At 50.4% G+C, this 22574-nt stretch overlaps 1 protein-coding gene across 12 annotated transcripts in view; it reads right to left on the reverse strand.

Moving 5' to 3' along the window:
• TRPM2 (transient receptor potential cation channel subfamily M member 2) overlaps positions 1 to 22574 on the reverse strand; it is a 76205-nt gene that overhangs the window by 26961 nt on the left and 26670 nt on the right. For 7 of the 12 annotated variants that reach the window (XM_037742027.1, XM_017538635.2, XM_017538636.2 and 4 more), the window contains 11 exons: positions 21698 to 21800; positions 15024 to 15145; positions 14427 to 14780; positions 11130 to 11270; positions 10110 to 10239; positions 8930 to 9075; positions 8042 to 8154; positions 6385 to 6601; positions 3534 to 3652; positions 2782 to 2914; positions 2171 to 2342 (listed from right to left, as the gene is read on the reverse strand). In XM_037742027.1, the coding sequence (XP_037597955.1) occupies positions 2171 to 2342; positions 2782 to 2914; positions 3534 to 3652; positions 6385 to 6601; positions 8042 to 8154; positions 8930 to 9075; positions 10110 to 10239; positions 11130 to 11270; positions 14427 to 14780; positions 15024 to 15145; positions 21698 to 21800 (1750 nt within the window). Of the gene's footprint in view, positions 1 to 2170; positions 2343 to 2781; positions 2915 to 3533; positions 3656 to 6384; positions 6602 to 8041; positions 8155 to 8929; positions 9076 to 10109; positions 10240 to 11129; positions 11271 to 14426; positions 14794 to 15023; positions 15146 to 21697; positions 21801 to 22574 lie in introns of those variants that run through there. The other 5 variants (XM_017538639.2, XM_017538642.2, XM_037742028.1 and 2 more) reach the window with 5 other exon arrangements.

A 22574-nucleotide genomic window follows, 5' to 3' on the forward strand; every position in this document is an offset into this window, starting at 1 on the left:
AAAAAAAAAAAAAAACAAAGATAACCCAACTGAAAAGTGGGCAAAGGACAAAAAGAGACATTTCTTCAAAGATGATATATAGATGGCCTAGTTAGCACAGGAGGAGACGCTCAACATGTTGGGTCCTTAGAGAAATACCAGTCAAAGCAACGAGGAAGCCACTTCTCATCCACTGGGATACAAGCATTTTTTTCAATGGACAATAATAAATGTTGACAAGAAGGTAGAGAAACTAGAATGCTGGGACTTGGCAGGCAGGAATGTGGAATGCAGCAGCCTCTCTGGAAACCAGCCCAGCAGGTCCTCAAAAGCTTAAACATGGAGTTCCCGTATGAGCAAGTCATGCATTCCTGGTTATGTAAGAGAAATACAAACATACCCACACAAAACCTATAAATGACTACTCATGTGCCGGGCGTGGTGGCTCACATCTGTAACCGAAGCACTTTGGGAGGCCGAGGCAGGCAGATCACGAGGTCAAGAGATCGAGATTGTCCTGCTCAACATGGTGAAATCCCGTCTCTACTAAAAATACAAAACTTAGCCAGGCCTGGTGGCAGGTGCCTGTAGTCCCAGCCACTCAGGAGGCTGCAGCGGAAGAGTCGCTTGAACCAAGGAGGCAGAGGTTGCAGTGAGCCGAGATTGTGCCACTGCACTCCAGCCTGGCGACAGAGCATGACTCTGTCTCAAAAAAAAAAAAAAAAAGAAAAACTCCTCATGCTACGTAATTCACAGCATCCGAAAAGTGGAAATGGTCCAGCATGGTGGCTCATGCCTGTAATCCCAGCACTTTGGGAGACCAAGTCAGGTGGATCACCTGAAGTCAGGAGTTCAACACCAGCCTGGCCAACATGGTGAAACCTTGTTTCCACTAAAAATACAAAAGTTGGCCAGGCATAGTTGCAAGTGTCTGTAATCCCAGCTACTCAGGAGGCTGAGACAGGAGAATCACTTGAACCCCGGAGCTGGAGGTTGAAGTGAGCCGAGATTGCACCACTGCACTCCAGCATGGGCGACAGCGTGAGATTCCATCTCAGAAATAAATAAAATAAAATTAATTAATTTTTAAAAAGAAATAAAAGTGGAAACAAGCCAAATGTTCATCAACTGATGAATAGGTAAATAAACTGTGGTGTATCTGCACAGCGGGGTCCTAGTCAGAGACAAACAGGAAGTAAATACTGATACATTATAAACCTTGAAAACGTGATGTCAAGCAAAAGAAGTCAGACAGTAGAGACTGCCTATACATCATCCAGTTTATAGGGAATGCGCAGAAAAGGCAACTGGAAAGTAGCTTCGTGGGCGGCTGTGGCTGAGCGGGGGAGGGGGGAGTGGCTGTCCCCGGATGCTGGGTCTTCTCAGGGTGATGCAGATGTTATGAAATTAGATTCGGTAACAATACTGAAAACCACTGATGTGTGCACTTTCTGCAGGTAAACTCTCTCTCAGTGAAGCTGTTAACAAACACTGTTCTATATGAAAAGTGTTCTCTCTGGCCGGACACGGCGGCTCATGCCTGTCATCTCAGCACTTTGGGAGGCCAAGGTGGGCAGATCACTTGAGCTCAAGAGTTCGAGACCAGGCTGAGCTACATGGTGAAGCCCTTGACTCTACAAAAAATACAAAAATTAGCAGGCGTGTTGGTGTGCACATGTAGTCCCAGCTACATAGGAGGCAGGGGGGGAGGACAGCTTGAGCCCAGGAGGTGGACACACCACGCACTCCAGCCTGGGTGACAGAGCAAGACCCTGCCAAAAAAGAAAGGAAGGAAGGAAGGAAACAAAGGAGGGAGGGAGGGAGGAATTCTCTCCATCAAGAGGAGGAAGTTATTTCTGATTGAGGTGAGAGGGAAAGGAGAAATGGGGTGACATTCTATTTCGGGGGGCTGTCAGCTGATGCCCCAGGTGCCCTCAGCCCACTGACCTCCATGTGGCACCATCCACGCCCCCACCAGGCCCACCCTCCTCCCTTCCCTGGGCAGTGGGAGCCCCTTCCACTTCCTGCCACAGAAGCTGGGGAGTGAATGACCCCAGGGAGATGCCGCCCCGATGGGAACTGCAAGACCCCCTATGGGAGCTGGCCTCAATCCCACTCAGGCTGCGGCCCCTCTCTGGCCTTTCTGCTGCTTCCCGGCCTCCCCAACCGAGCTCCCGTGGGACCCTCCTACCGTCGATGTATCCCGGGATCTGCCCGAAGATGGTGAGGTAGGAGTGGTAGACGGCCCCTCGGAAGATCCAGTCCACACGGTGCTCGTTGTGGATGAGGATGGCCTGCTTGGCCACCCCGAAGGACACCACCCACACCGCCAGCAGGAAGAGGAAGAAGAAGACGTCTTTCATCTGCCGGGAATGCAAGGTAGGTGAGCTGCACTCCCCCGACCCAGACGCTCACCAGGCACAGAGGCAGGCCTAGCAGCGGCCTCACAGCACATGGCATGCCAGGAGGCTCCCGGGAGCAGCCCTGGGGCTGCCTCCACACTCTCATGGACTGCCGGGCACCCCAGGGTGCAAGAGGGGTCAGACATAACCGCCACCCAAGGAGGAAAGCTCCTAGGGCTGAATCAGAGATCAGGAATGAGTGGGGATCAGAGAGCAGAATGAGGAAGGCTTCCTGGGAGAGGTGACACACAGGTAAAGATACGAGAACGGCATTCTTGGGAGCCCAGGGGGCAAAGCAGGGATGGGGAGCCTGCAGCTGTGCTGAAGCCCTGCCCGGACCACCTGCCCTCCCCGAGCCCCATCCTGGGCTGCAGGCCGCCATGGAACCCGTGCCCCTTACCATCCGCTTCACAATGATGATCTTGGGCCCCAGCGTCTTGCTGACGGTGAAGATGTGCATGAGCCGGAGGCAGAACAGGATGAAGTCCAGAGAGAGGATGACGCGCCCGGGGTACAGCGTCTCCGGGACGAGCCTGGCCGCCAGCAGAAGCACACGCACCTCAGTCTCCTGCTCACAGCGGCCCCAGGGCTGTGCCCCGCCACCCTCCACCTGTCCCAGCCCAGGGGAGCCCTGGAGGCAAAGGGCTGTGGCAGGCCTGCATGCCAGGTGTTCAAAGCCAGCATGAGGCTGAGGAGCGGAGCCTCCCACTTTCCTTCAGAAAGGTCCAGGCCCAGCCCCACAGGGCAGCCTGGCACGGGGCACCCTGGGGAGCTAGAGGTAGCCAGGGCCCTCTTGCCTCAGAGAAAGGGGGCGTGGCCTCACAGAGAAACGAGGACGTAAGGGGCAGTGCAGGGAGGCAGAGGGTGGAAGCAGCAGCTGCATGTCCCTAGAGCTGGGGCAATCCCAGCAGTCGCCATCCATGGCCCCTTGCACATGGATGATCTCAGGTCTGCAAGGAGCTCTCGTGCCCCTTCTGTGCTCCCTCAGGACCCTAAGGGTAGGTGGGGCGCTGTCGCCCGGACATCCATTGCACAGACGACAATCCAGGGGGTCAGGGAGGAGCTGAGCCTTGCCTAGTGCTGCTGGCTCCCGGCCTGGCCTGTACTCATGCCCCAGGTCTGGCTGCCTCAGACAGAGGTGAGGCCACTCACCTGCAGGTCAGCCCTGCCACGAAGAGCAAGATGGCGCCAACGTCCAGCTTATTCCAGAAGTCGCTGAAGTACAAGGCTGCCTTCTTCATCAGCCCGCACTCGTCAGGGTCATAGAAGAGCTACTGGGAAGAGAGGCGGTGTGGGGGCAGACGTGCTGTCACTCTTACTGTCCTCACTGTCACTGCACTATCCACATCATCACTGTCACTGTCACTATCATGACAATCACCATCCCTATCCTCACTGTCACTGTCACTATCACTGTCCTCACTGTCACCCATCACTATCCACTACCATCACCATCCCTAACCTCACTGTCACTGTCACTGTCCTCACTGTCACCCATCACTATCCACTACCATCACCATCCCTAACCTCACTGCCACTGTCACTATCCTCACTGTCACCCATCACTATCCACTACCATCACCATCCCTAACCTCACTGCCACTGTCACTATCCTCACTGTCACCCATCACTATCCACTACCATCACCATCCCTAACCTCACTGCCACTGTCACTATCCTCACTGTCACCCATCACTATCCACTACCATCACCATCACTATCATCACAATCACTGTCACTGTCATCACTATCACATCCCTATCCTGTCACTGTCCCATCACTACTGTCACTGTCAGTCACTACCGTCATCACCACCCTCACTATCACTGCCACTGTCATTCTCACTATCATCACAATCACTGTCACTGTCGCTGTGACTACCATCACCATCCTGTCACCTTCACTGTCACATCACTCTCCACCATCAGCATCACAATCACTGTCATCACTCTCGTCACTATCACTGACACTGTCATCACAGTCAGCAAATCCAAATGCTGTGTCCAATCTGACGAGAGCTGGCTCAGTGAGGGAGATGGGGACCGGACAGAGCGGGACAACACAGGGTGGCACTGGCAGCAGCTCCCCCGGTCTCCTGCTCATTCGGTACCTGTGTGTGCATGTGTGTGCATGTATGTGTGTATGTATGTACGTATATTCTGCATGTGTATATGTGTGGATGTGTGTGCATGTATGTGTATGTGTGCATATACTGTATGTATGCGTATGTGCGTATACATACGTACGTATGTGTATATATGTATATGTATTTTTGTGTGTGCATGTAACTGTGTGCATGTATTTGAATGTGTGTGCATGCGTGTACGTATATATATGTGTCTATGTGTATGTGTGTGTTCATGTATGTAGGTGTGCATGTTTGTGTGCATTTGTCTATGTGTGTGCTATGTGCTTGTGTGTAGATGTCTATATGTGTAGATGTGTAGATGTCTATGTGTATATGTGTGCATGTCTGTGTATGTGTGTATGCATGAGTACATGTGTATGTGCATGTATATGCATATGTATGTGTGCATCCAGGTATGTGTATGTGTGTACATGTATGTGTGCACGTGTATGTGCATGCATGTTTACATGTGTGTATGTGCATGTATATGTGTGCATGTCTTTATGGATGTATTTGTGTATGCATGTGTGTCTTGTGTGTGTGCACTTGTGTGTACGTGTATGCATGTGTGTGTGCATGTATGCATGTGTGCCTGTATGCTTGTATATGTATGTATGTGGGTGTGTGTATGTGTGTGTATATATTTGCATGTGTGTACACGTGTGTATATATCCATGTATGCATGTGTATGTGTGTATATGTGTGCATGTTTGTTTATGTGTATTCGTGTGTACTGTGTATGCGTGTGCCTGTGCATCCATGTGTATGTGTACATGTGTATAGTATGTGTATGCACATGTGTATGCATGCATGTGTGTGTGCATTTGTGTACGTGCGTACGTGTGTGCATGTATCTATGTGTATGTGTGTGTGCGTGTGTGCGCATGTGTGCATGTGTGTGCACATGTGTGTGCGTGTGTGTGCACGTGTGTGTCTGTTTGTGCATGTGTGTGCATGTGCATGTGTGTGTTCGTGTGTGTGTGTGTGTGTTTGTGCATATGTGTGTTGGATCAGCCCCCTCCTCACTGTCAGGCACCAGCTGCCTTCCCACAAGGATCTTTGCTCTGTTGGGTCCACATTGCTTCTTCAGCAAGCCGAGAGGGCAGGATCCCAGCAGGGGCTGTGGGAGCCCCCATTTGGCCTGCCTGGCAGGAGTCCCCACACCCTCCCTAGCCTGAGACCCCAGGCCCCAGCAGCTGGACAGCTGGGGCAGGTGAGTGGCAGGACCAACCAGGGCTCTCCTCGGATCGCAGACAGATGCAGGGAGAAGGAAGTGTCCCATCTGTGACTGACCCCCAGAGACACCAAGGCCCATGAGCCTCCCTGGGGACCATGTTCCGTGCATGAGGCCACCTGTCACCGCTGGGAGGATGGAGTGCCATCCACACTCCGGGGGGAGGGACTGCCTGGATGCTCTGGGCTCACGGCTGTCCTGGATGGGGCTGGGTCCCTTCCCCTGGCTGGTTTGGTCTGTAGATTTTGCTTAATAAACTGTAAGTGAGCATCGCCACCCCCCAGTGTCCGTGGGTCCTTCTGGCTTGTTACTGAACGTAACAGGAGTCTTAGGGACCCCACGCCTTGCCCTGCTCTTCCCGGGGGAGAGGACACACCTTGTGGACATTCAAAGTCCACAAGGTCAGGGCATCCCACCTTGAGCCTATCGGCCCAGGTCTCCAGGAAGGAAGGGAAAGCAGGGAAGCAGGTACCAGGGACATGAGGAGGGAGGGGTTGGAGGGTGGGGCCCCAGGCACCCATTTCAGGGAGGGAGCACTGGGTGGGATAGGCAGGGTATACTCTAGGCCCCGGGTCCCCTGTGAGAACTTGGCCAAGCGGGTGGCCCCGGGCTGGGGCACAGGAAAGCGGGTGGGGCTGTACCTGCCGCATCTCCTCACACACCAGGGAGAAGAGCCAGAGGTAGATGGCACACTCGCACCAGGAGGGCGTGGGCTGGAAGTCCACCATGAGCACATAGGCAAACAGGCAAAGGAAGGCAAAGTAGGAGAGGATGTTCAGGAGGAAGACCACCACAGGCGCAGTGAAGAAGGCGCGGGCGCGCGCCGCGGGGCTGCTCACCTTCTGCAGCTTCCTCTCCCTGCAGAGAAGAGACAGTGACCACGAGGGCCAGTGTCTGGACCTCCGCAGGCCCTGGCCAGCCCGTGACCCCCTGTGCCCCTCAGAGAGCCGCACTTTAGAGGCAAAAGCAGTCAGGGATCCAGGGCCAGCTACGGGCGGAGCCAGCACAGCACAGCCTCGGAGCCGCAGCTGCAGCCACCGGGGTGGAGTTGGCCCTGCCCCGCAAAGTGAGGACACAGGACCCCCTCCAACGCCCATGGCCCTGATCTTCATGGCTGCACACAGGGAGGCCAGGCCCAAGTCCAGACTTGGCTGGGCCCCAGCTTTGGAGCTCCTGGTGCTTGGTGACGCTCAGGCCTCAGTCGCCCTCCTGTAAATGGGACAGGCTTTCCTCGCTGCCTTCGCTGGGGGCAGGGCTGACCACACTCCTGCTGTGGTGTGCCTTGGTCCCGGGTCCCTATCCCAGGGCCACTGGAACGGGGGCAGAGGCAGCCATCAGCAACATGGTTCTGCCATCCTTGGGATAGCAGGGAGGAGCCGGCACTGCTTTAGGGCACCTGAGCCACTCCTCCCTGCCTCAGTTTCCCACCAGGACTCCTGAGCACTCAGGTGCCATCCTGGCTGTCAGGAGAAGGGGAAGGAGGTGGGCAGTGTGGCCTGCGGGTTGCAGAAGGGGCTCAGCCACCTCACTGGGGTCTTGAATCTGCCCTGACCCCCAGGAGACCCTGGGCCTCCGTCCAGCCCTCAATAAAACACAGCAGACTCCATGACGCCCCCGTAAGCCTCTGAGGAGGTACAGGTGGGGACACCAGGCCCAGCCAGGCCTTCAACCATGGCCAGAATGTCCTCCTCCTTTAGAAGGGAAAGCAATTCCATCAATACTGGCTCTGCAGCCTCTGCTCACTGTCCCCCCCTAGACCTGCACTCACTGCCCCCCCAGACCTGCACTAGCTGTCCCCTGAGACCTGCACTCACTGCCCCACCAGACCTGCACTCGCTGTCCACCCCAGACCTGCACTCGCTGTCCCCTCCAGACCTGCACTCGCTGTCCCCCTAGACCTGCACTCACTGCCTGCCTGTGCCCCAGACTGGCTCAGGTCTGCAGTGCCGGCAGGAGACCATCAGTCCTGGCCTCCCTGACCCCAGGCTGCTGTGGCAGAGGGACCAATCATCAGCAACATGTGATCGGCGCTGGGACCTGGCCAAGGCAGGTGCTTCCAGCACATGGGGCCCTGCTCCCCTCCTCACCCTCATCTCTACGGCTCCAGGATCCAGGCACGGCCCTGAGGACACCCAACTTGCTCCCAGTGAGGGGATGTGGGGAAGGCCCTGAGACCCCAGGAGCCCCTCCTGCAGCTCCGCAGCCCCGCAGCCCCCAGGAGCCCCTCCCACAGCCCTGCAGCCCCGCAGCCCCCAGGAGCCCCTCCCACAGCCCCGCAGCCCCGCAGCTTTGCAGCACCTGAAGGAGATGAGGCCGGTGAGAAGCAGCGGGAAGACCAGCATGCACAGGGTCACACGCCACAGCCCATTGTCCACGCAGAGCTGGCCCCACCACACCTTGGTCAGGAAGGCCTGCGGATGAGGGCGGTCTTAGGATGGCAGTGCCCAGCCCTGCGCCCAAGATGGTGCCCGTCAGCTGTCTGATGAGGACTCGGGGTGCCTCGTGGACACAGCTGGCCTGTGGTCTCACAGTGGAAAGTGGTGAAGACACAGAGCTTGCCTCAGGGCTTTTGGTGCTCAATCTGCCTTTCCTGGACCTCAAGCTGCGGGACCCCATCTCTGCTGGCTTCTAAGGCCCCACAGTTGCAGGCTCTCGAGAGTTGGCCCCTCTGAGCTCTGTAGCTGGGGATGGGACTCCACCCCAGGCATCCTCAGGCCCAGCACGATGGGGGCTCATGGCCCGGCCAATAGCTCAGAGCTCCGAGGAAGCCCAGCGTGCAAAGGGCACGCGCTGCAGGCCAGGCCCTGCCAGGGTGTCAGGGTGATGCTGAGGGCAGCCATGCCCGGGAACCCCCGCCGCTCCAGGAAGGACACGCCATGCCCCTCGTATCCCTCCAGGGAAAGAGGGCAGCTGTCTGTGCTCCCAGGTAGGAACGTCCGTCCGCGGGGAGGTGAACTGCGACCTCTGCGGCCACCAGCTCCTGCTTTTGCTTTATGTTGCTTTCCCCGTCTGCACAATGGGAGGCCAGAGCCTAGAGCAGGTGGCCGAGGGGTCAGGCGCTGTCCCCAAGCTGCCGAGGGGCCCGAGGCCTGTGTGAGTGTGCGTGCCAACCGCAGAACAGGAGGCTGTGCCCGCCCTGTAGGCACCGCATGTGTCTGTTTCCGGAAGGGGCCCTTGGAAGGTCACCTGGATGCCCCCGTGAGACATGAACTTCATGTCCTTGGCCTCCAGGGCGAGCTGCAGGCAGGTGGTCTTCCCCCAGGCCTCGGACACACGGATGAGCAGCTTCTGAGCTCTCTCTTCATCCTTCCGGTAGCACTCGGTGAAGACCCCTGTGGGGAGACGGAAGAGCCACGTCAGAGCAGCAGGTCACACTGGCTGCGCCCAGGGGACAGGTCAGAGGGTGACCACTCCGGACAGGAGCACGGGGGCACAGGGAGGGGCACAGGGCAGGGCCGGGCAAATGTGGGGCTGATGTGTCTAAGCACCCGGGCCGGGGAAGAGGACCCCGGGGAGAGGGCTCATAGGGCTGAAGCCGCCTCTACAAAAATGACAACAGGGAGAGAAGTGTGACAGGGACGGGAACTGACCCAAGTGACTCCATCTCACTCCTCACCTCCAGGCTGCCCTTGTCCATGCCTGGGCGGCGGCAGCCACACTAACTTAGACAGGACTCAGTTTGTAGTTTAACTGCCAAACAAAGCTGACAACAGCCCTTTCCCGAAACAAACCCTTTCCTGTCTGGGGACCAGTCCACCTTTGACAGGCTAACAAAGTAGCCACAAATTAGAAATTACGGTTTAGGAGTCAGGAAGCCGGAGGCTACCAGATTCCGAACCTCCAAACTTCTTAGGAATGACGTCACTGTCAGAAAACCTAGGACATTTTCACAGCCTGCGCCTGATACACCACCGTCACCACCCACTGGAAATCTGGCTCAGCCAGTTCTGTGACCACACGCAGGAGCAGAAGCCAGCTATGGTCTCAACTCGGACCCAACCAATCAGCACTCCCCACTCCCTGACCCCTACCCACCAAATCATCCTTAAAAAAACTCCACTCTCCAAATTTTCAGAGGCTGATTTGGGTGATGAAACTCCAGCCTCCCATTCAGCCAGCTCTGTGTGAATTAAACTCTTTCTCTATTGCAATCTCACTGTCTTATCAAATGGGCTCTATCCAGGCAGCAGGCAAGATGGACCCACTGGGTGGTTACAGGGCTGAGGACCCCAGGGTGAGGGCACATGGGGCTGGGACTCAGGGATGGGAAACTCCAAGTGAGGGTCATGCATGGCTGAGAACCAGGGAGGAGACCCTGGCGGGGGCGTGCAGAGCTGAGCTGTGGCCTATGCCCGGCAGAGCTCACCTATGGCTCTCTGCTCACACTCCTCTGCCAGCGCCAGCATCTCCTCTGAGCTGTCCGTGTCCTCCTCCTCCTTGGATAGCTCCTTCAGGATCTTGCTGCAGGCCAAGGCCGCCACGATGCAGTCCTGGCTCTGCGGACCCGAGGAGCCACCATGAGACTCTAAAGGGCCTCACCGGGCTCTACCCAGCCTGGGGAAGCCAACACACTGCCCCAGGTGATGAATACAGAACCCAGGGACAGTGTGGGCCACTGCGCAATCCCATCTGTGCACATCTATGAAGACAATCTGAGCCCCACCCCAATCAATACATAACCTCCCTCTGATGGCCCAGGCTCCTGCGTGGCCTGTGAGGGCTCTGCTTGCCCTGCAAAGCCTAATAGACAGCATGTGCCCAGCACATGCACCCGCCCCACCAAAACCCACGTGAGCTGCAAGGCGGCACCTCCCGGCCTGTGGGTGTCCAGCAAGGCTCAGCCCTGGACATAACCACAGGACGAGTTTCTTTAGCAGAACTTTTAATTTAAAAATTCCTTTCCTGGTCCAGGCACGGTGGCTCATGCCTGTAATCCCAGCACTTTGGGAGGCCGAGGCAGGCAGATCATGAGGTCAGGAGTTCAAACCTAGCCTGGCCCATACGGTAAAACCCCGTCTCTACTAAAAATATAAAAACTTAGCCAGCTGCGGTGGCATGTGCCTGTCGTTCCAGCTACTTGGGAGGCTGAGGCGGAGAATCACTTGAACCAAGAGGCAGAGTTTGCAGCGAGCTGAGATCGTGCCACTGCACTCTAGCCTGGGCAACAGAGCGAGACTCCATCTCAAAAAAAAAAAAAAAAATCCTTTCCTGCCTAGAGCTACATTCTTCATTCTCCAACTCTGGGCGCCCCAAGTCGTTCCTGGTGTTGGATAAGCCCACACCCCCTCCACAGCCCCCGCGTGCAGGTGGCCTCAGGCACTCCGGCCACGCTCCCCAGCTGGCTGCTGGCTTATAGCTGTGTCTGCTGAGAAGCCGGTCTTATTACCTGAGCCCAGATGATTCCTGCCAGCTCCCGACGGTTCTGGACAATGGCCCAAATGAGAAGGTCGCGGATGGGGTCCATGGTGAAGGCCACGTGGCCTGAGGAACGCTTGTACAGGGACCGGAGACTCACTCCCTGCACCTGCTGAGGAGTGGACAGTCAGAGCCCCAGCTGGGCCCCACTGCTCAGAGTCACTTGGGGAACCTGCTGGAGGTGCAGGCCCCAGCCTCAGACCCAACCTTCTCAGGATCACCGTTCCTGGAATGCTACAACCTACATTTTCAGCAACGCGCTACATCATTCTCATGCGCACTGAAGTTTTTTTGTTGTTTTTTTGAGACAGAGTCTTGCTTTGTCGCCAGGCACCAGGCTGGAGTGCAGTGGCGGGATCTCAGCTCACTGCAGCCTCTGCCTCCTAGGTTCAAGCAATTCTCCTGCCTCAGCCTCCCGAGTTGCTGGGACTACAGGCGCACACCACCACTTCTGGCTAATTTTTGCATTTTTAGTAGAGATGGGTTTTCACCATGTTGGCCAGGATGGTCTCGATCTCTTGATCTCGTGATCCACCTGCCTCAGCCTCCCAAAGTGCTGGGATTACAGGCATGACCCACCATACCCGGCCCACACTGAAGTTTTTAAAACCACTGCTCTGGAGACATCTAGAAACATCTAGAAAGTGAAATATCCATCTAACTCCTTTACCAGCGTTTGTAGACTCTTGTTTCATGCCAGGCACTTTAAGGTTCCCTAGTCTTATCTGATGGCATCAAAGCCACTTTCAATGAAGTAAAATTCTAGCCCAGTGGAGTCTGTTAATAGGTCTATGACTGTCTTCTCTCTGAGGGACCCTCCTGCAGTGTCTCTGGCAGGGAGGCCACCAGGGAACATCTGCCAGGTGGGCAACAAGGCACACACATGAGCAAGGGCAGGGCACCTCGCCCAGCCCCACCTCCCCTACCTGGCTGGGCTTCAGGAAACGTGCACTCAGGTAGCTGAGAAACACTTCCCAGGAGTAGAAAACGCATCTCCAACATCACATACTGTACAAAACACACTTCAAGTGATCCTACAAATTTCCCAAAGGTTTTTCATTATCAAGAAATGTGTTTTTCTTCCTAAACCACAGGTATGGATAAACCTAAGCTGCTGCTTTGGGCCTTCCTAAGCATATCCCTACTGAGTGTCTGAAATAAATGCACTGGACTTAGGAAGCGCAGGCTGTGAATGTATACAACCAAGCCATACCCAGCCAGGCACGGTGGCTCACACCTGCAATCCCAGCACTTCGGGAGACCAAGGCAGGTGGATCACCTGAGGTCGGGAGTTCGAGGCCAGCCTGACCAACATGGTGAAACGCCGTCTTAAAAAACAAGACAAAAAATAAAATAAAGGATAACAATAATTCTAAAAAAAAAAAACAATTGATAACAGAGCCAAACAAATATAGCTCCTCAAATAAAACTGTCATCAAAGGCTTAAGCATTCTGATGCAAACACCCTGAAAACTTTGACAAGAGAATCCCGTATATTAAACTTGCACTGAGGTCAAGCTGAAACTCAAAACAGGAATAAAACATGTTTCACTACCAGAAAATCTATTAAAATAATTCATCAAATTCATGGGTCAAAGAAGAAAAGCGGCTGAATCTTATCAAAGGCATCTGATAAAATAGCACTGATGCTCTGCTTTGTAAAACCTTAATGAATCAGAGGAAATAAATATTCCCAAGAGGAAATAGAAACACAAAACCCACCATCATTCCTGACATTGAGACACTGCAAGTTTCCCATTGATTCAGGGTGGAGACAGGAGCAGGGTTCCCACTGAATCAGGGTATAGATTAGAGCAGGGTTCCCACTGAATCAGGGTGGAGATTAGAGCAGGGTTCCCACTGAATCAGGTTATAGATTAGAGCATGGTTCCCACTTAATCAGGGTATAGATTAGAGCAGGGTTCCCACTGAATCAGGGTATAGATTAGAGCAGGGTTCCCACTGAATCAGGGTGGAGATTAGAGGAGGATTCCCATGAATCAGGGTGGAAATTAGAGCATCCACTCTGCCACAGTTGCAGTGCCAACTGGGCACCTCACACAAATATGGCCTGACTGTAGGGAGAACCCAGCACCCCTGGTGAGCAGGAGTGGGGCTCAGGGCAGGGGCATCATCCTCCCTGCAGAACCTTTCATACTGTTGAGAACTTCTGGAAAGGGTATGTTATGGACTGAACTGTGTCCCCCTAAAATTCATATGTTGAAGCCCTAACCCCCAATGTGACTACAGCATTTCGAGATAGGGCCTTTAATAAGGTAATTAAGGTTAAATGAGGCCACACTGTGGGTTCCTAAGTGGATAGGTGTGGTATCTTTAAAAAAAAAGAGGAGTCAGGTCAGGTATGGTGGCTCACACCTGCAATCCCAGCACTTTGGGAGGCCAAGACAGGAGGATCACTGGAGCCCCATGTTTGAGACCATCCTGGGCCATATAATGAGAACCCATCTCCACAAAACATTAAGAAATAATAACAATAAGCTGGGCATGGTGGCATGTGCCTATAGTCCCAGCTACTCAAGAGGCTGAGGCAGAATTGTTTGAGCCCAGGAGGTGGAAGGTGCAGTGAGCCATGATTGCACCACTGCACTCCAGCCTGGGCGACAGAGCCAAACCCTGTCTTAAACATAAAAATAGGCGAGGCACGGCGGCTCAGCAGTATAATTCCAGCCTTTGGGAGGCTGAGGAGGGTGAATCACTTGAGGCCAGGAGTTTGAGACCAGCCCGTCAAAAATGGCAAAACCATCTCTACAAAAAATAAAAAATCTGTCAGGTGTGGTGGTGCACACCTGTGGTTCCAGCTACCTGGGATGCTGAGGTGGGAGGATTGCTTGAGCCTGGGAGGTCGAGGCCGCAGTGAGCTATGATCACACCACTGCACTCCAGCCTGGAAGACAGATTGAAATCCTGTCTCAAATAAATAAATAAAAGAAAAAGAAGAGAAGGCGGCACCAGAGATCTCTCTCTGTGTCATGTGAAGACACAGCAAGAGGGCAGCCACGTGCAGGCCGGGAAGAGGCCCTCGCCAGGAGCCAGCCCTGCTGGCACCTTCATCTGGGAATTCCGGCCTCCAGAACTTCGAGAAAATACTTATAGTTTCCGCCCTGTCTGTGAAATTTCGTTATAGCAGCCTAAGACAGAGCATGTGTCTTTTCTGATAAAAATAAAAGCTAATTTTAAGAACAGAGACTCTAAGCACAGCAGTGGCCCGCACGGGCCAGGCCAGGCTGACCCCGTTACCAGCACGCACGTTGAGCTTGATGTGTGGCACAGGCAGCAGGAGCCGCGGCCGGTCGCTGTGCTGGGGCCGGGGGTAGAGCGGCTGCGTGAAGTCCCCCAGCAGCTCCCGCAGCACCTGGGCCACGTGGTGCATCTGCAGGCGGGGCGCTGCCGGCGTGCAAGCCAGGCGCTCGGGCTCCTCGGCCAGCAGCTTCTGCAGCTTGCTGTGGAACAGGCAGGAGGGCTCCAGGTTCTCGTAGAGATAGAGCAACGTGTCCCAGGTGACAAAGTCCTTCAGCTGCACCCCATTCTCCAGGAACAGCTTCACAAACTCAGGCTTGTTGGAGATGAGGGCTGCCGTCATCATGGGGTGCAGATCTGAGGGCTGAGAGCAAGCCCTGTGCGGTGACCGTTGCATTTGGTCGTCGCCCCATGTCATCCTGATCTCAATGACCCTAGAGGCAGGGGCTGCTGTGGTCCCCCACCTGGGGACGATGAAAGCTGCCCGGGTCACCCACCCTCAAGGGAAGGGCTGGGATCCAGATGATGCAACCCTCACCTGCCCTTGCTTCAGGGTGCAATGCACATGGCCCCGTGGTCCCTCCACAAGGTGCTCTGGAAGACTTACCTTCCACTGCCACTCATCCGTGAAGATCTCACTGCGGGCGATGTCCACACGATTCCATGCCACTGCCAGTTTCAGCTGGTGGTCCCAGTTCTCCTGGCCAAAGTGGTCCTGGCTCCGTGAGGCTGCAGATGAACAGGTACACACTGAGCCTTGATCCTGGCTCAAAGCCGTTTCCCTCCAAGGACACCGACTTAGGCCGTCAGCGTCAGGGATGCGTCATGAGCCTCTCAATAATTCAAAGTGACAGACGCAGCACCCAGTGACATCTTCCCATGCACACAGCCTTGTGAAAGCACATTCCATTTTGGGATCAGAATCAATGAATCTTTGGGCTTTGGTCATCACGTCCACTCACCCGTTTCCCCTGCCCTCCTCCTGGCCCCCATGCCCTGGCCCCCAAGTGACAGGTGGGCAGTGAGCAAGAAAAGGGCCTCCCTGTTTAAAGAAAACATAGGTCTCTAAAGGGCAGGCATCTTATACTAACATCCAAAACTCAGGACTCAGAAGCAATCAAATTTCCTTTCCTGCCTCAATCGCCTGTAAATATTCAACTGCAACAACCACCTCACTGGTTCTTAGGGCAAGTATTTCACTCAAGTAGTTTTGCACTCTCTTTCTGGTCTAACTTTTTTAAACGTGGGTTATAATTTGGGGGAAAAGAAAAAAGAATTTTGACCCCTACCTCACACCACACACAAGAATCAACCTGAAGGGGCTCATAGACCCAAACATAAAGGCTGTGTCTACAAAACTGCTATCAAAAAACAGAAGAAAATATCTGCAACCTTGGGATGGGCGGAGATCCCTTAGCTATGATACAAAGAACATGAATCATCAAGAAAAACTGATTAAACTTCATTAAAATTTAAGCCTTCTGCTTTTTAAAGACATCTTGAAGAAAATATGAAAGCAAACTACACACCATGATAAAATAATATCTGACAAAGTATTTGTATCAGAATATACAAATAACTCTTACAAATCAAAAATAGGAAGACAAATAATCAAATAAAAATGGACAAGAGATTGGAAAAACACTTCAAAAGGTAAACAGGCAAATGGCCAAAAAGTCCTTAAAATGATGCTCCACATCACTAGTCCTCAGAAAAATGTAAATTCAAACCACATTGAGATGTCACTTCACACCCACTAGGATGGCTACAATTTAAAATACTGATAAAACCAAGTGTTGGCAAGGATGTAGGGCAACACTCATCCATTGCTGGCAGAGAAGAAAAGGAATGCAATCTTTTCAGAAAATAGTTTGTCAGCTTTTCACAAAGTGAAACATACACTTACAAAAAAAGGCCAGTAATTCCACTCCTAGATATTAACCCAGGAGAAATGAAGACAAATAACAGCTTTATTCATAATAGCACCAAACTGGAAACAACCTAAATGCCCACCAATGGATGAATGGAAAAACAACCCGTGGTGTATTCACACAATAGGATGCTCCTTCACAGACAAAAAAGAGCAGAATCTGACACATGCAACAACACGGATGAATCTCAAAAACAGTGCAATGAATTAGCTGGGCATGGTGGCGTGTGCCTGTAATCCCAGCTACTCAGGAGGCTGAGGCAGGGGAATTGCCTGAACCCAAGAGGCGGAGGTTGCGGTGAGCCGAGACCGCGCCATTGCACTCTAGCCTGGGTAACAAGAGCGAAACTCCGTCTCAAAAAAACAAAAACAAAAACAAAAACAAAAAAACAGTGCAATGAGCAAAAGCAAGACGTGAAAGAATGTATCATGCAGGAGACCATTTACGTGAAGTTCTAAAACGAGCAAAACTAATCTAAAGTGACAGAAAGCAGACAGATGACTTCCAGAGCCAGGCTGGAGGGAGGCTTCACTGCAAAGGGCCATGAGGGAACCTTCGGGGTAAGGGAGACTGTGGTGGGTCACAGTGTCTATGCTTGTTATACAGTACACTTAGAATGGGGGAAGCTTACTGTATCTAAGCTGAACCTTCATAAAGTTGATATCTTAAAATTCATTATGTTTTTAAATTGTGGTAAAGTACACGTAGCATAAAATTTACCAACTTACCTTTTGTTGTTTTTTTTTTTTTTTTTTTTTTTTTTTTTTTTTTTTTTTTTTTTTTTTTTTTTTTTTTTTTTTTTTTTTTTTTTTGAGTCAGGGTCTCACTCTGTCACCCAGGCTGGAGCACAGTGCTGTGATCACATTTATAATCAGGAGGCTTATTGCAGCCTCAACCTCCTGGGCTCAAGCAATCCTCCCATCTCAGCCTCTTGAATAATGAAGAGTACAGGTGTGCATCACCACACCTGGCTAATTTTTTAAAATTTTTTGTATAGCCAGAGTTTGCTATGCTGCCCAGGCTGGTCACAAACTCCTGGGCTCAAGTGATCCTCCCACCTCAGCCTCCCAAAGTGCTGAGATTACAGGCATTAGACACCTCACCCAGCCAAATATTTTTAAGCGTGCAGGTCACTGGTATTAACTACATTCACAATGTTGTGCAGCCATCATCACCACCCTTCTCCATATATCTCTTTTTATCTTGGAAACTAAAACTCTATCCCCACTAAACACTTACTCCCCATTCGCCCCTCCCCCAGACCCTGGCACCCACCATTCTACTTTCTGCCTCTACGAATTTGACTACTCCAGGGAACTCATGTAAGTGGACTCATATAGTATTTGTCCTTTGTGACTGGCTTATCCTACTTAATATAACGTCTTCGAGGTTCATACATGTTGTAGCATGTGTCAGAATTTCCTTCCTTTTTTAAGGCTCAGCAATGTTTCATTGCAGGTATAGACCACATTTTGTTTATCTATTCATCTGTTTATGGTCACTTGGGCTGTTTCCACTTTTTAGCTATTGTGAATAATGCAGCTATGAACATGAGTGTACAAATATCTCTTCCAGATTCTGCTTTAAATTCGGGAGTAGGGAGTGGCATATATATCTGGAAGTGGAATAGCTGGATCATATAGGAATTATATTTTTCAATTTTTAAGAAACCGTCATCTTGTTTTCCATGGTAGCTGCACCATGTTACATATCCACCAGCAGTGCACAAGAGTTCCAGTGTCTCCACACACTGGCCAATACTTGTGATTTTCAGTTCTTTTTTATAGTAGCTATCCAAATGTGTTTGAAATGCTATCTCTTCATTTTGATTTGCATTTCTCTAATGATTCATGCTGCTGAGCATCTTTTCATGAGCTGATTGACCATTTGTATGTCTTCTTTAAAGAAATATCTATTCAAGTCCTTTGCCCATTTTTGAATTGGGTTTTTTTTTATTGTTGAGTTATAGGAGTTATCTATATATTCTGGATACCAATCCCTTATCATATGTATGATTTGCAAATATTTTCTCTCATTCCATGGGTTGCCTTTTTACTCTGTTGATAATATCTTTTGATGCACAAAATTATTTAATTTTCATAAACCCCAATTTATCTATTTTTTCTCTTATTTATTGTGCCTTAGGTGTCACAGCCAAGAAACCACCGCTAAATCCTCCATCATGAAGTTTTGGCCCTGTGCTTTCTTCTAAGAGTTTAGGTCTTACATTTAGAAGTCCTTGATCTACTTTGAGTTAATTTTTTATAGGGTTTTAGGTAAGGGTCTAACTTGATTCTTTGGCATGTGGCTATCCTGTTTATCCAGCATCATTTTTTGTTTATTTTGGGGTTCACTATTCTATTCCATTGGTCTCCATATCTTTTGGGGTATTTTTTTTTGAGACAGGGTCTCACTCTGTTGCCCAGGCTGGAGTGCAGTGGTGCAATCATATTTCACTGCAGCCACAGGCTTCTGGGCTCAAGTGATCCTCTCCCCTCAGCCTCCCACATAGCTCAGACTACAAGCATGAACCACCATGCCCAGCTTTTTATTTTATATAGGACAAGCTTTCACCATGTTGCCCCGGCTGGTCTTAAACTCCTGAGCCAAAGCAATCAGCCCACTTTGGCCTCCCAAAGTGCTGGGGTTACAGACAGGAGCCACCACACCCAGCCCTCTATGTCTTTACACCATTACCACACTGTTTTGATTACTATAGCTTTGTACGGAGTTTAGAAATCAGAAAGTGTAAGTCCTCCAGCTTTGTTCTTCCCTTTCAAAATTATTTTATCTGTTTGGTGTACCTTTAGACTCCACGTGAATTTTAGGATGGGCTTCTCTATTTCTACAAAAAAAATCACTAGGGTTTTGATAGGAATTGCATTGAATCTGTAGATTGCTTGAAAGGATGTCGAATTTTGTCAAATACTTTTCTGTATCAGTTGAGATAATCATGGTTTTTTCCTCATCACTCTGTTAATGTGGTGTATTGAGTATATATGTTGAACCATCCTTGCATTCCAGGAATAAATCTCATGTAGTCATAGTGTATAATCCTGTTATTGCTACTGAATTTTGTATGCTAATATTTTGTTGAGGAATTTTGTATCAATGTTTATAACGGATATTGGTCTGTAGTTTTCTTGTAGTGTCTGTCTTTGGTATCAGAGTAATGCTCACCTCACAGAATGAATTAGGAAGTTTTCCTTCTTGAATTTTTGGGAAAAGTTTGAGAAGGACTGGTGTTGGTTCTTTAAACATTTGGTAGAATTCACCAGTAAAGCTATCAGGCCTAAAACTTTTGTGGGGAGATTTTTTGTCACTGATTCAATCTCCTTGCTACTTATCTATTCAGAGTTTTTATTTTTTTAAGATTTAGTCTTGGTACGTTTTGTGCTTCTAGAAATGTATTCATTTCATCTAGTGCTATGGCTTGAATGTTTTCCCCAAAGTTCATATGTTGCAAGCATAATCCCCAGTATAACAGTGCAGGGAGGTGGGGCCTAACAGAGGTGATTCATTACAAGACAAAGCCTTCATGAATGAATTAATGTCTTATTTTGGGAGTGGGTTAGTTATTGCAAGAGTGGACTTGTTATAAAAAACAAACTTAGCTCCCTCTTGCTTTCTTACTCTCTTTCATGCATGTATGTGCTCCCTTGCCCTTCTGCCTTCTATTGGAAGGGCATGTGTGTGCTGCCATTCTGGAATGACACATGAAGCAGACTCTTGCCAGATGCTGGACCCTCAATTTTGGGCTTCCCAGCTTCCAAAATTTTAATAAATCAACCTCCGACCATCTTCTGGGAAGGCAAGGATGGTCAGTGATTGATTTATAAAGTGCTAGGTACTTTGTAAAGTACTTAGTCTGTGGTGTTCTGTTATAGTCACATAAAACAGACTAACACATCTAGGTTATCCAATTTGTTGGCATACGATTGTTCATAGTACTCACTTACAATCCTTTTTATTTCTGTAGAGTCAGAAGTAATGCCCCTACTTTCATTTCTTATTTTAGTAATATGAATCTCCTTTCTTTTTTCTTAGTCCAGCTAGCTAAATGTGTGTCAATTTTGTTTATCTTTTCAAATAACCAATTTTTTACTTTATTTTCTCTGTGATTTTCTATTCTTTATGTCACTGATCTCTGCTCTTATCTTTACTATTTCCTTCATTCTGCTACTTTTGGGTTTCACTTGCTCTTATTTTTCTAATTAGTTACATTGTAAAGTTAGGTTGTTGGTTTAAGATCTTATTTTCTAATGTAAGCATTTATAGCTATAAATTTCTCCATTAGCACTGTTTCTGCTGTGTTCCATAAGTTTTGATATGTTTTGCTTTTGTTTTCATTGGTTTCTTGATTTCCCTTTCAACTTCTTCTTTGATCCATTAGCTGTTCAAGGTAGTGTTTTGTTTCCACAACTTTGTGAATTTTCCACTTTTACATACATCATTGATTCCTAACTTCATCTTATTGTTGTCAGATAAGATGTTTTGTATAATATCTATCTTACATATATTAAAAGATAAATTGAGACTTAATTTGTGGTCTAATATGTGGTCTATCATCTGGCTGTTGGTGTGAGGTTTTATGTACAACATCAAGTACTTGATAAGAGGAGTCTCAAATCAACAGAAGATGAAAGTCTGGCCTTTATCACAAAAGCTCTCTTGATTCTACCCTGGACCCACTCTGCTGAGCCCTTCAGCAGAGGCCTGGGGCCTCAGACCTGGAGGGTGAGAAGCCCAGCATCGGGCAGGAGGAGCAGGTATAACACCAAGGATTCCCAGTGTCAGGGATGTCCCGGCCATCCTGTTGAAGCCAGTGGGTAAAGACAAGGAGGCATGACCCTACTGTCCTGTGGCATGAGAAGAGGACAGTGACATTTGTGGCCTGGAGAACGGGCCAGACCAAGCAACAGAAGTTACACAGAGAGGCACAACAGCTCAAGTCCATCACGCCATTCCTGAGGCCCTGCTCTGTCTCTATACTCTTTCCTGCATCAGAGGCAGAGGAGCTAAAGTAGCCAGCAAGCAGGAAATGGGGAGAGGCAACTTTTATATTTTCTTTCCACCCTGAAGTTTTATGAGAAATTATGACCACCACAAAGGTATACATGACACAGGCTGCACTCAGATTTTAGTTACAGGTAAGGGAGCTCACACCTCTAACATTAGGTGACAGACAGGTGCCCACCTGCCCATTGCCAGCTGCCCTCTGGCCAGGGTGTCTGACCAAGGAGAACCATTCTGGTTCCCAGAATCATGGCACGTAAAGACTGGAACTATGCATCCTCAGAGCCCACGTTCCGGCCTCCACCCCATTGCTCCCACATTCCCTGACCCCCACCTTTCAGCAAGGCCTGCAGGATGGCCACGTCCACATCCTGCTGACCGTCCTTGCCTTCCCGGAAGATAGTCAGCAGCTGCCGCCTCCGGACAATATCCTGGATCTGCAACAAGCATTTTCCAAGTGAGACACACAGTGACCCCCGACTCGCCTCCTCCAGGACACACAGCATTGAGGCCCTGGACACAGCCAGAGCCCTGGGTCCTGCCTGCCCTTGTGGCCAGGACACCACCATATCTCTTCTTGCCTTACACAGAGCAGATGAAGATCCGTGGGGACCAAATACATCATGTTTGTGAGAGTCTGTTGGGTGGAAAACACAATCCAAGGGCAACAGACCTTCGCCCTGACAATAGTGCAGCTTCATTCGAGGCTACTCCTCCCAGCCCTCCTGCTAAGCCTGGGCCACTCCTCACCACCTGCTTACCTGTCTGTGTATCTATCTATCTATTTATCTATCCATCCATCCATCCGTTTAGCTATCCATCCATCTATCCATTTATCTATCTATCCATCCATCCATCCATCCATCCATCTATTTATCTATCCATCTATCTCTCCCTCCATCTATCTATCTGTCCATCTAGGCATCTATTCAACTGTCTGTCTATCTACCTAGTCTATCTATCTATCCATCCATGTGTGTGTCATCCATCTATATATGTATCTATCTGTCTGTCTACCTACCCATCTATCCATGTATCCACCTATCCATCCACATGTGTCTATTGTCCAGCTATCCATCCATCTATCCATCTTTCTATCCATCCACCCACACAGCCACTCACCAACCATTCATCCATCCACCTACCTATCTATCTACCTCCCACCCACTACCTATCTAACTATCTATCACATCAATTCATCCATCTTTTTT

The sequence above is a fragment of the Cebus imitator genome, unplaced genomic scaffold, assembly GCF_001604975.1.
Source record: "Cebus imitator isolate Cc_AM_T3 unplaced genomic scaffold, Cebus_imitator-1.0 Scaffold112, whole genome shotgun sequence".
Taxonomy (NCBI): domain Eukaryota; kingdom Metazoa; phylum Chordata; class Mammalia; order Primates; family Cebidae; genus Cebus; species Cebus imitator.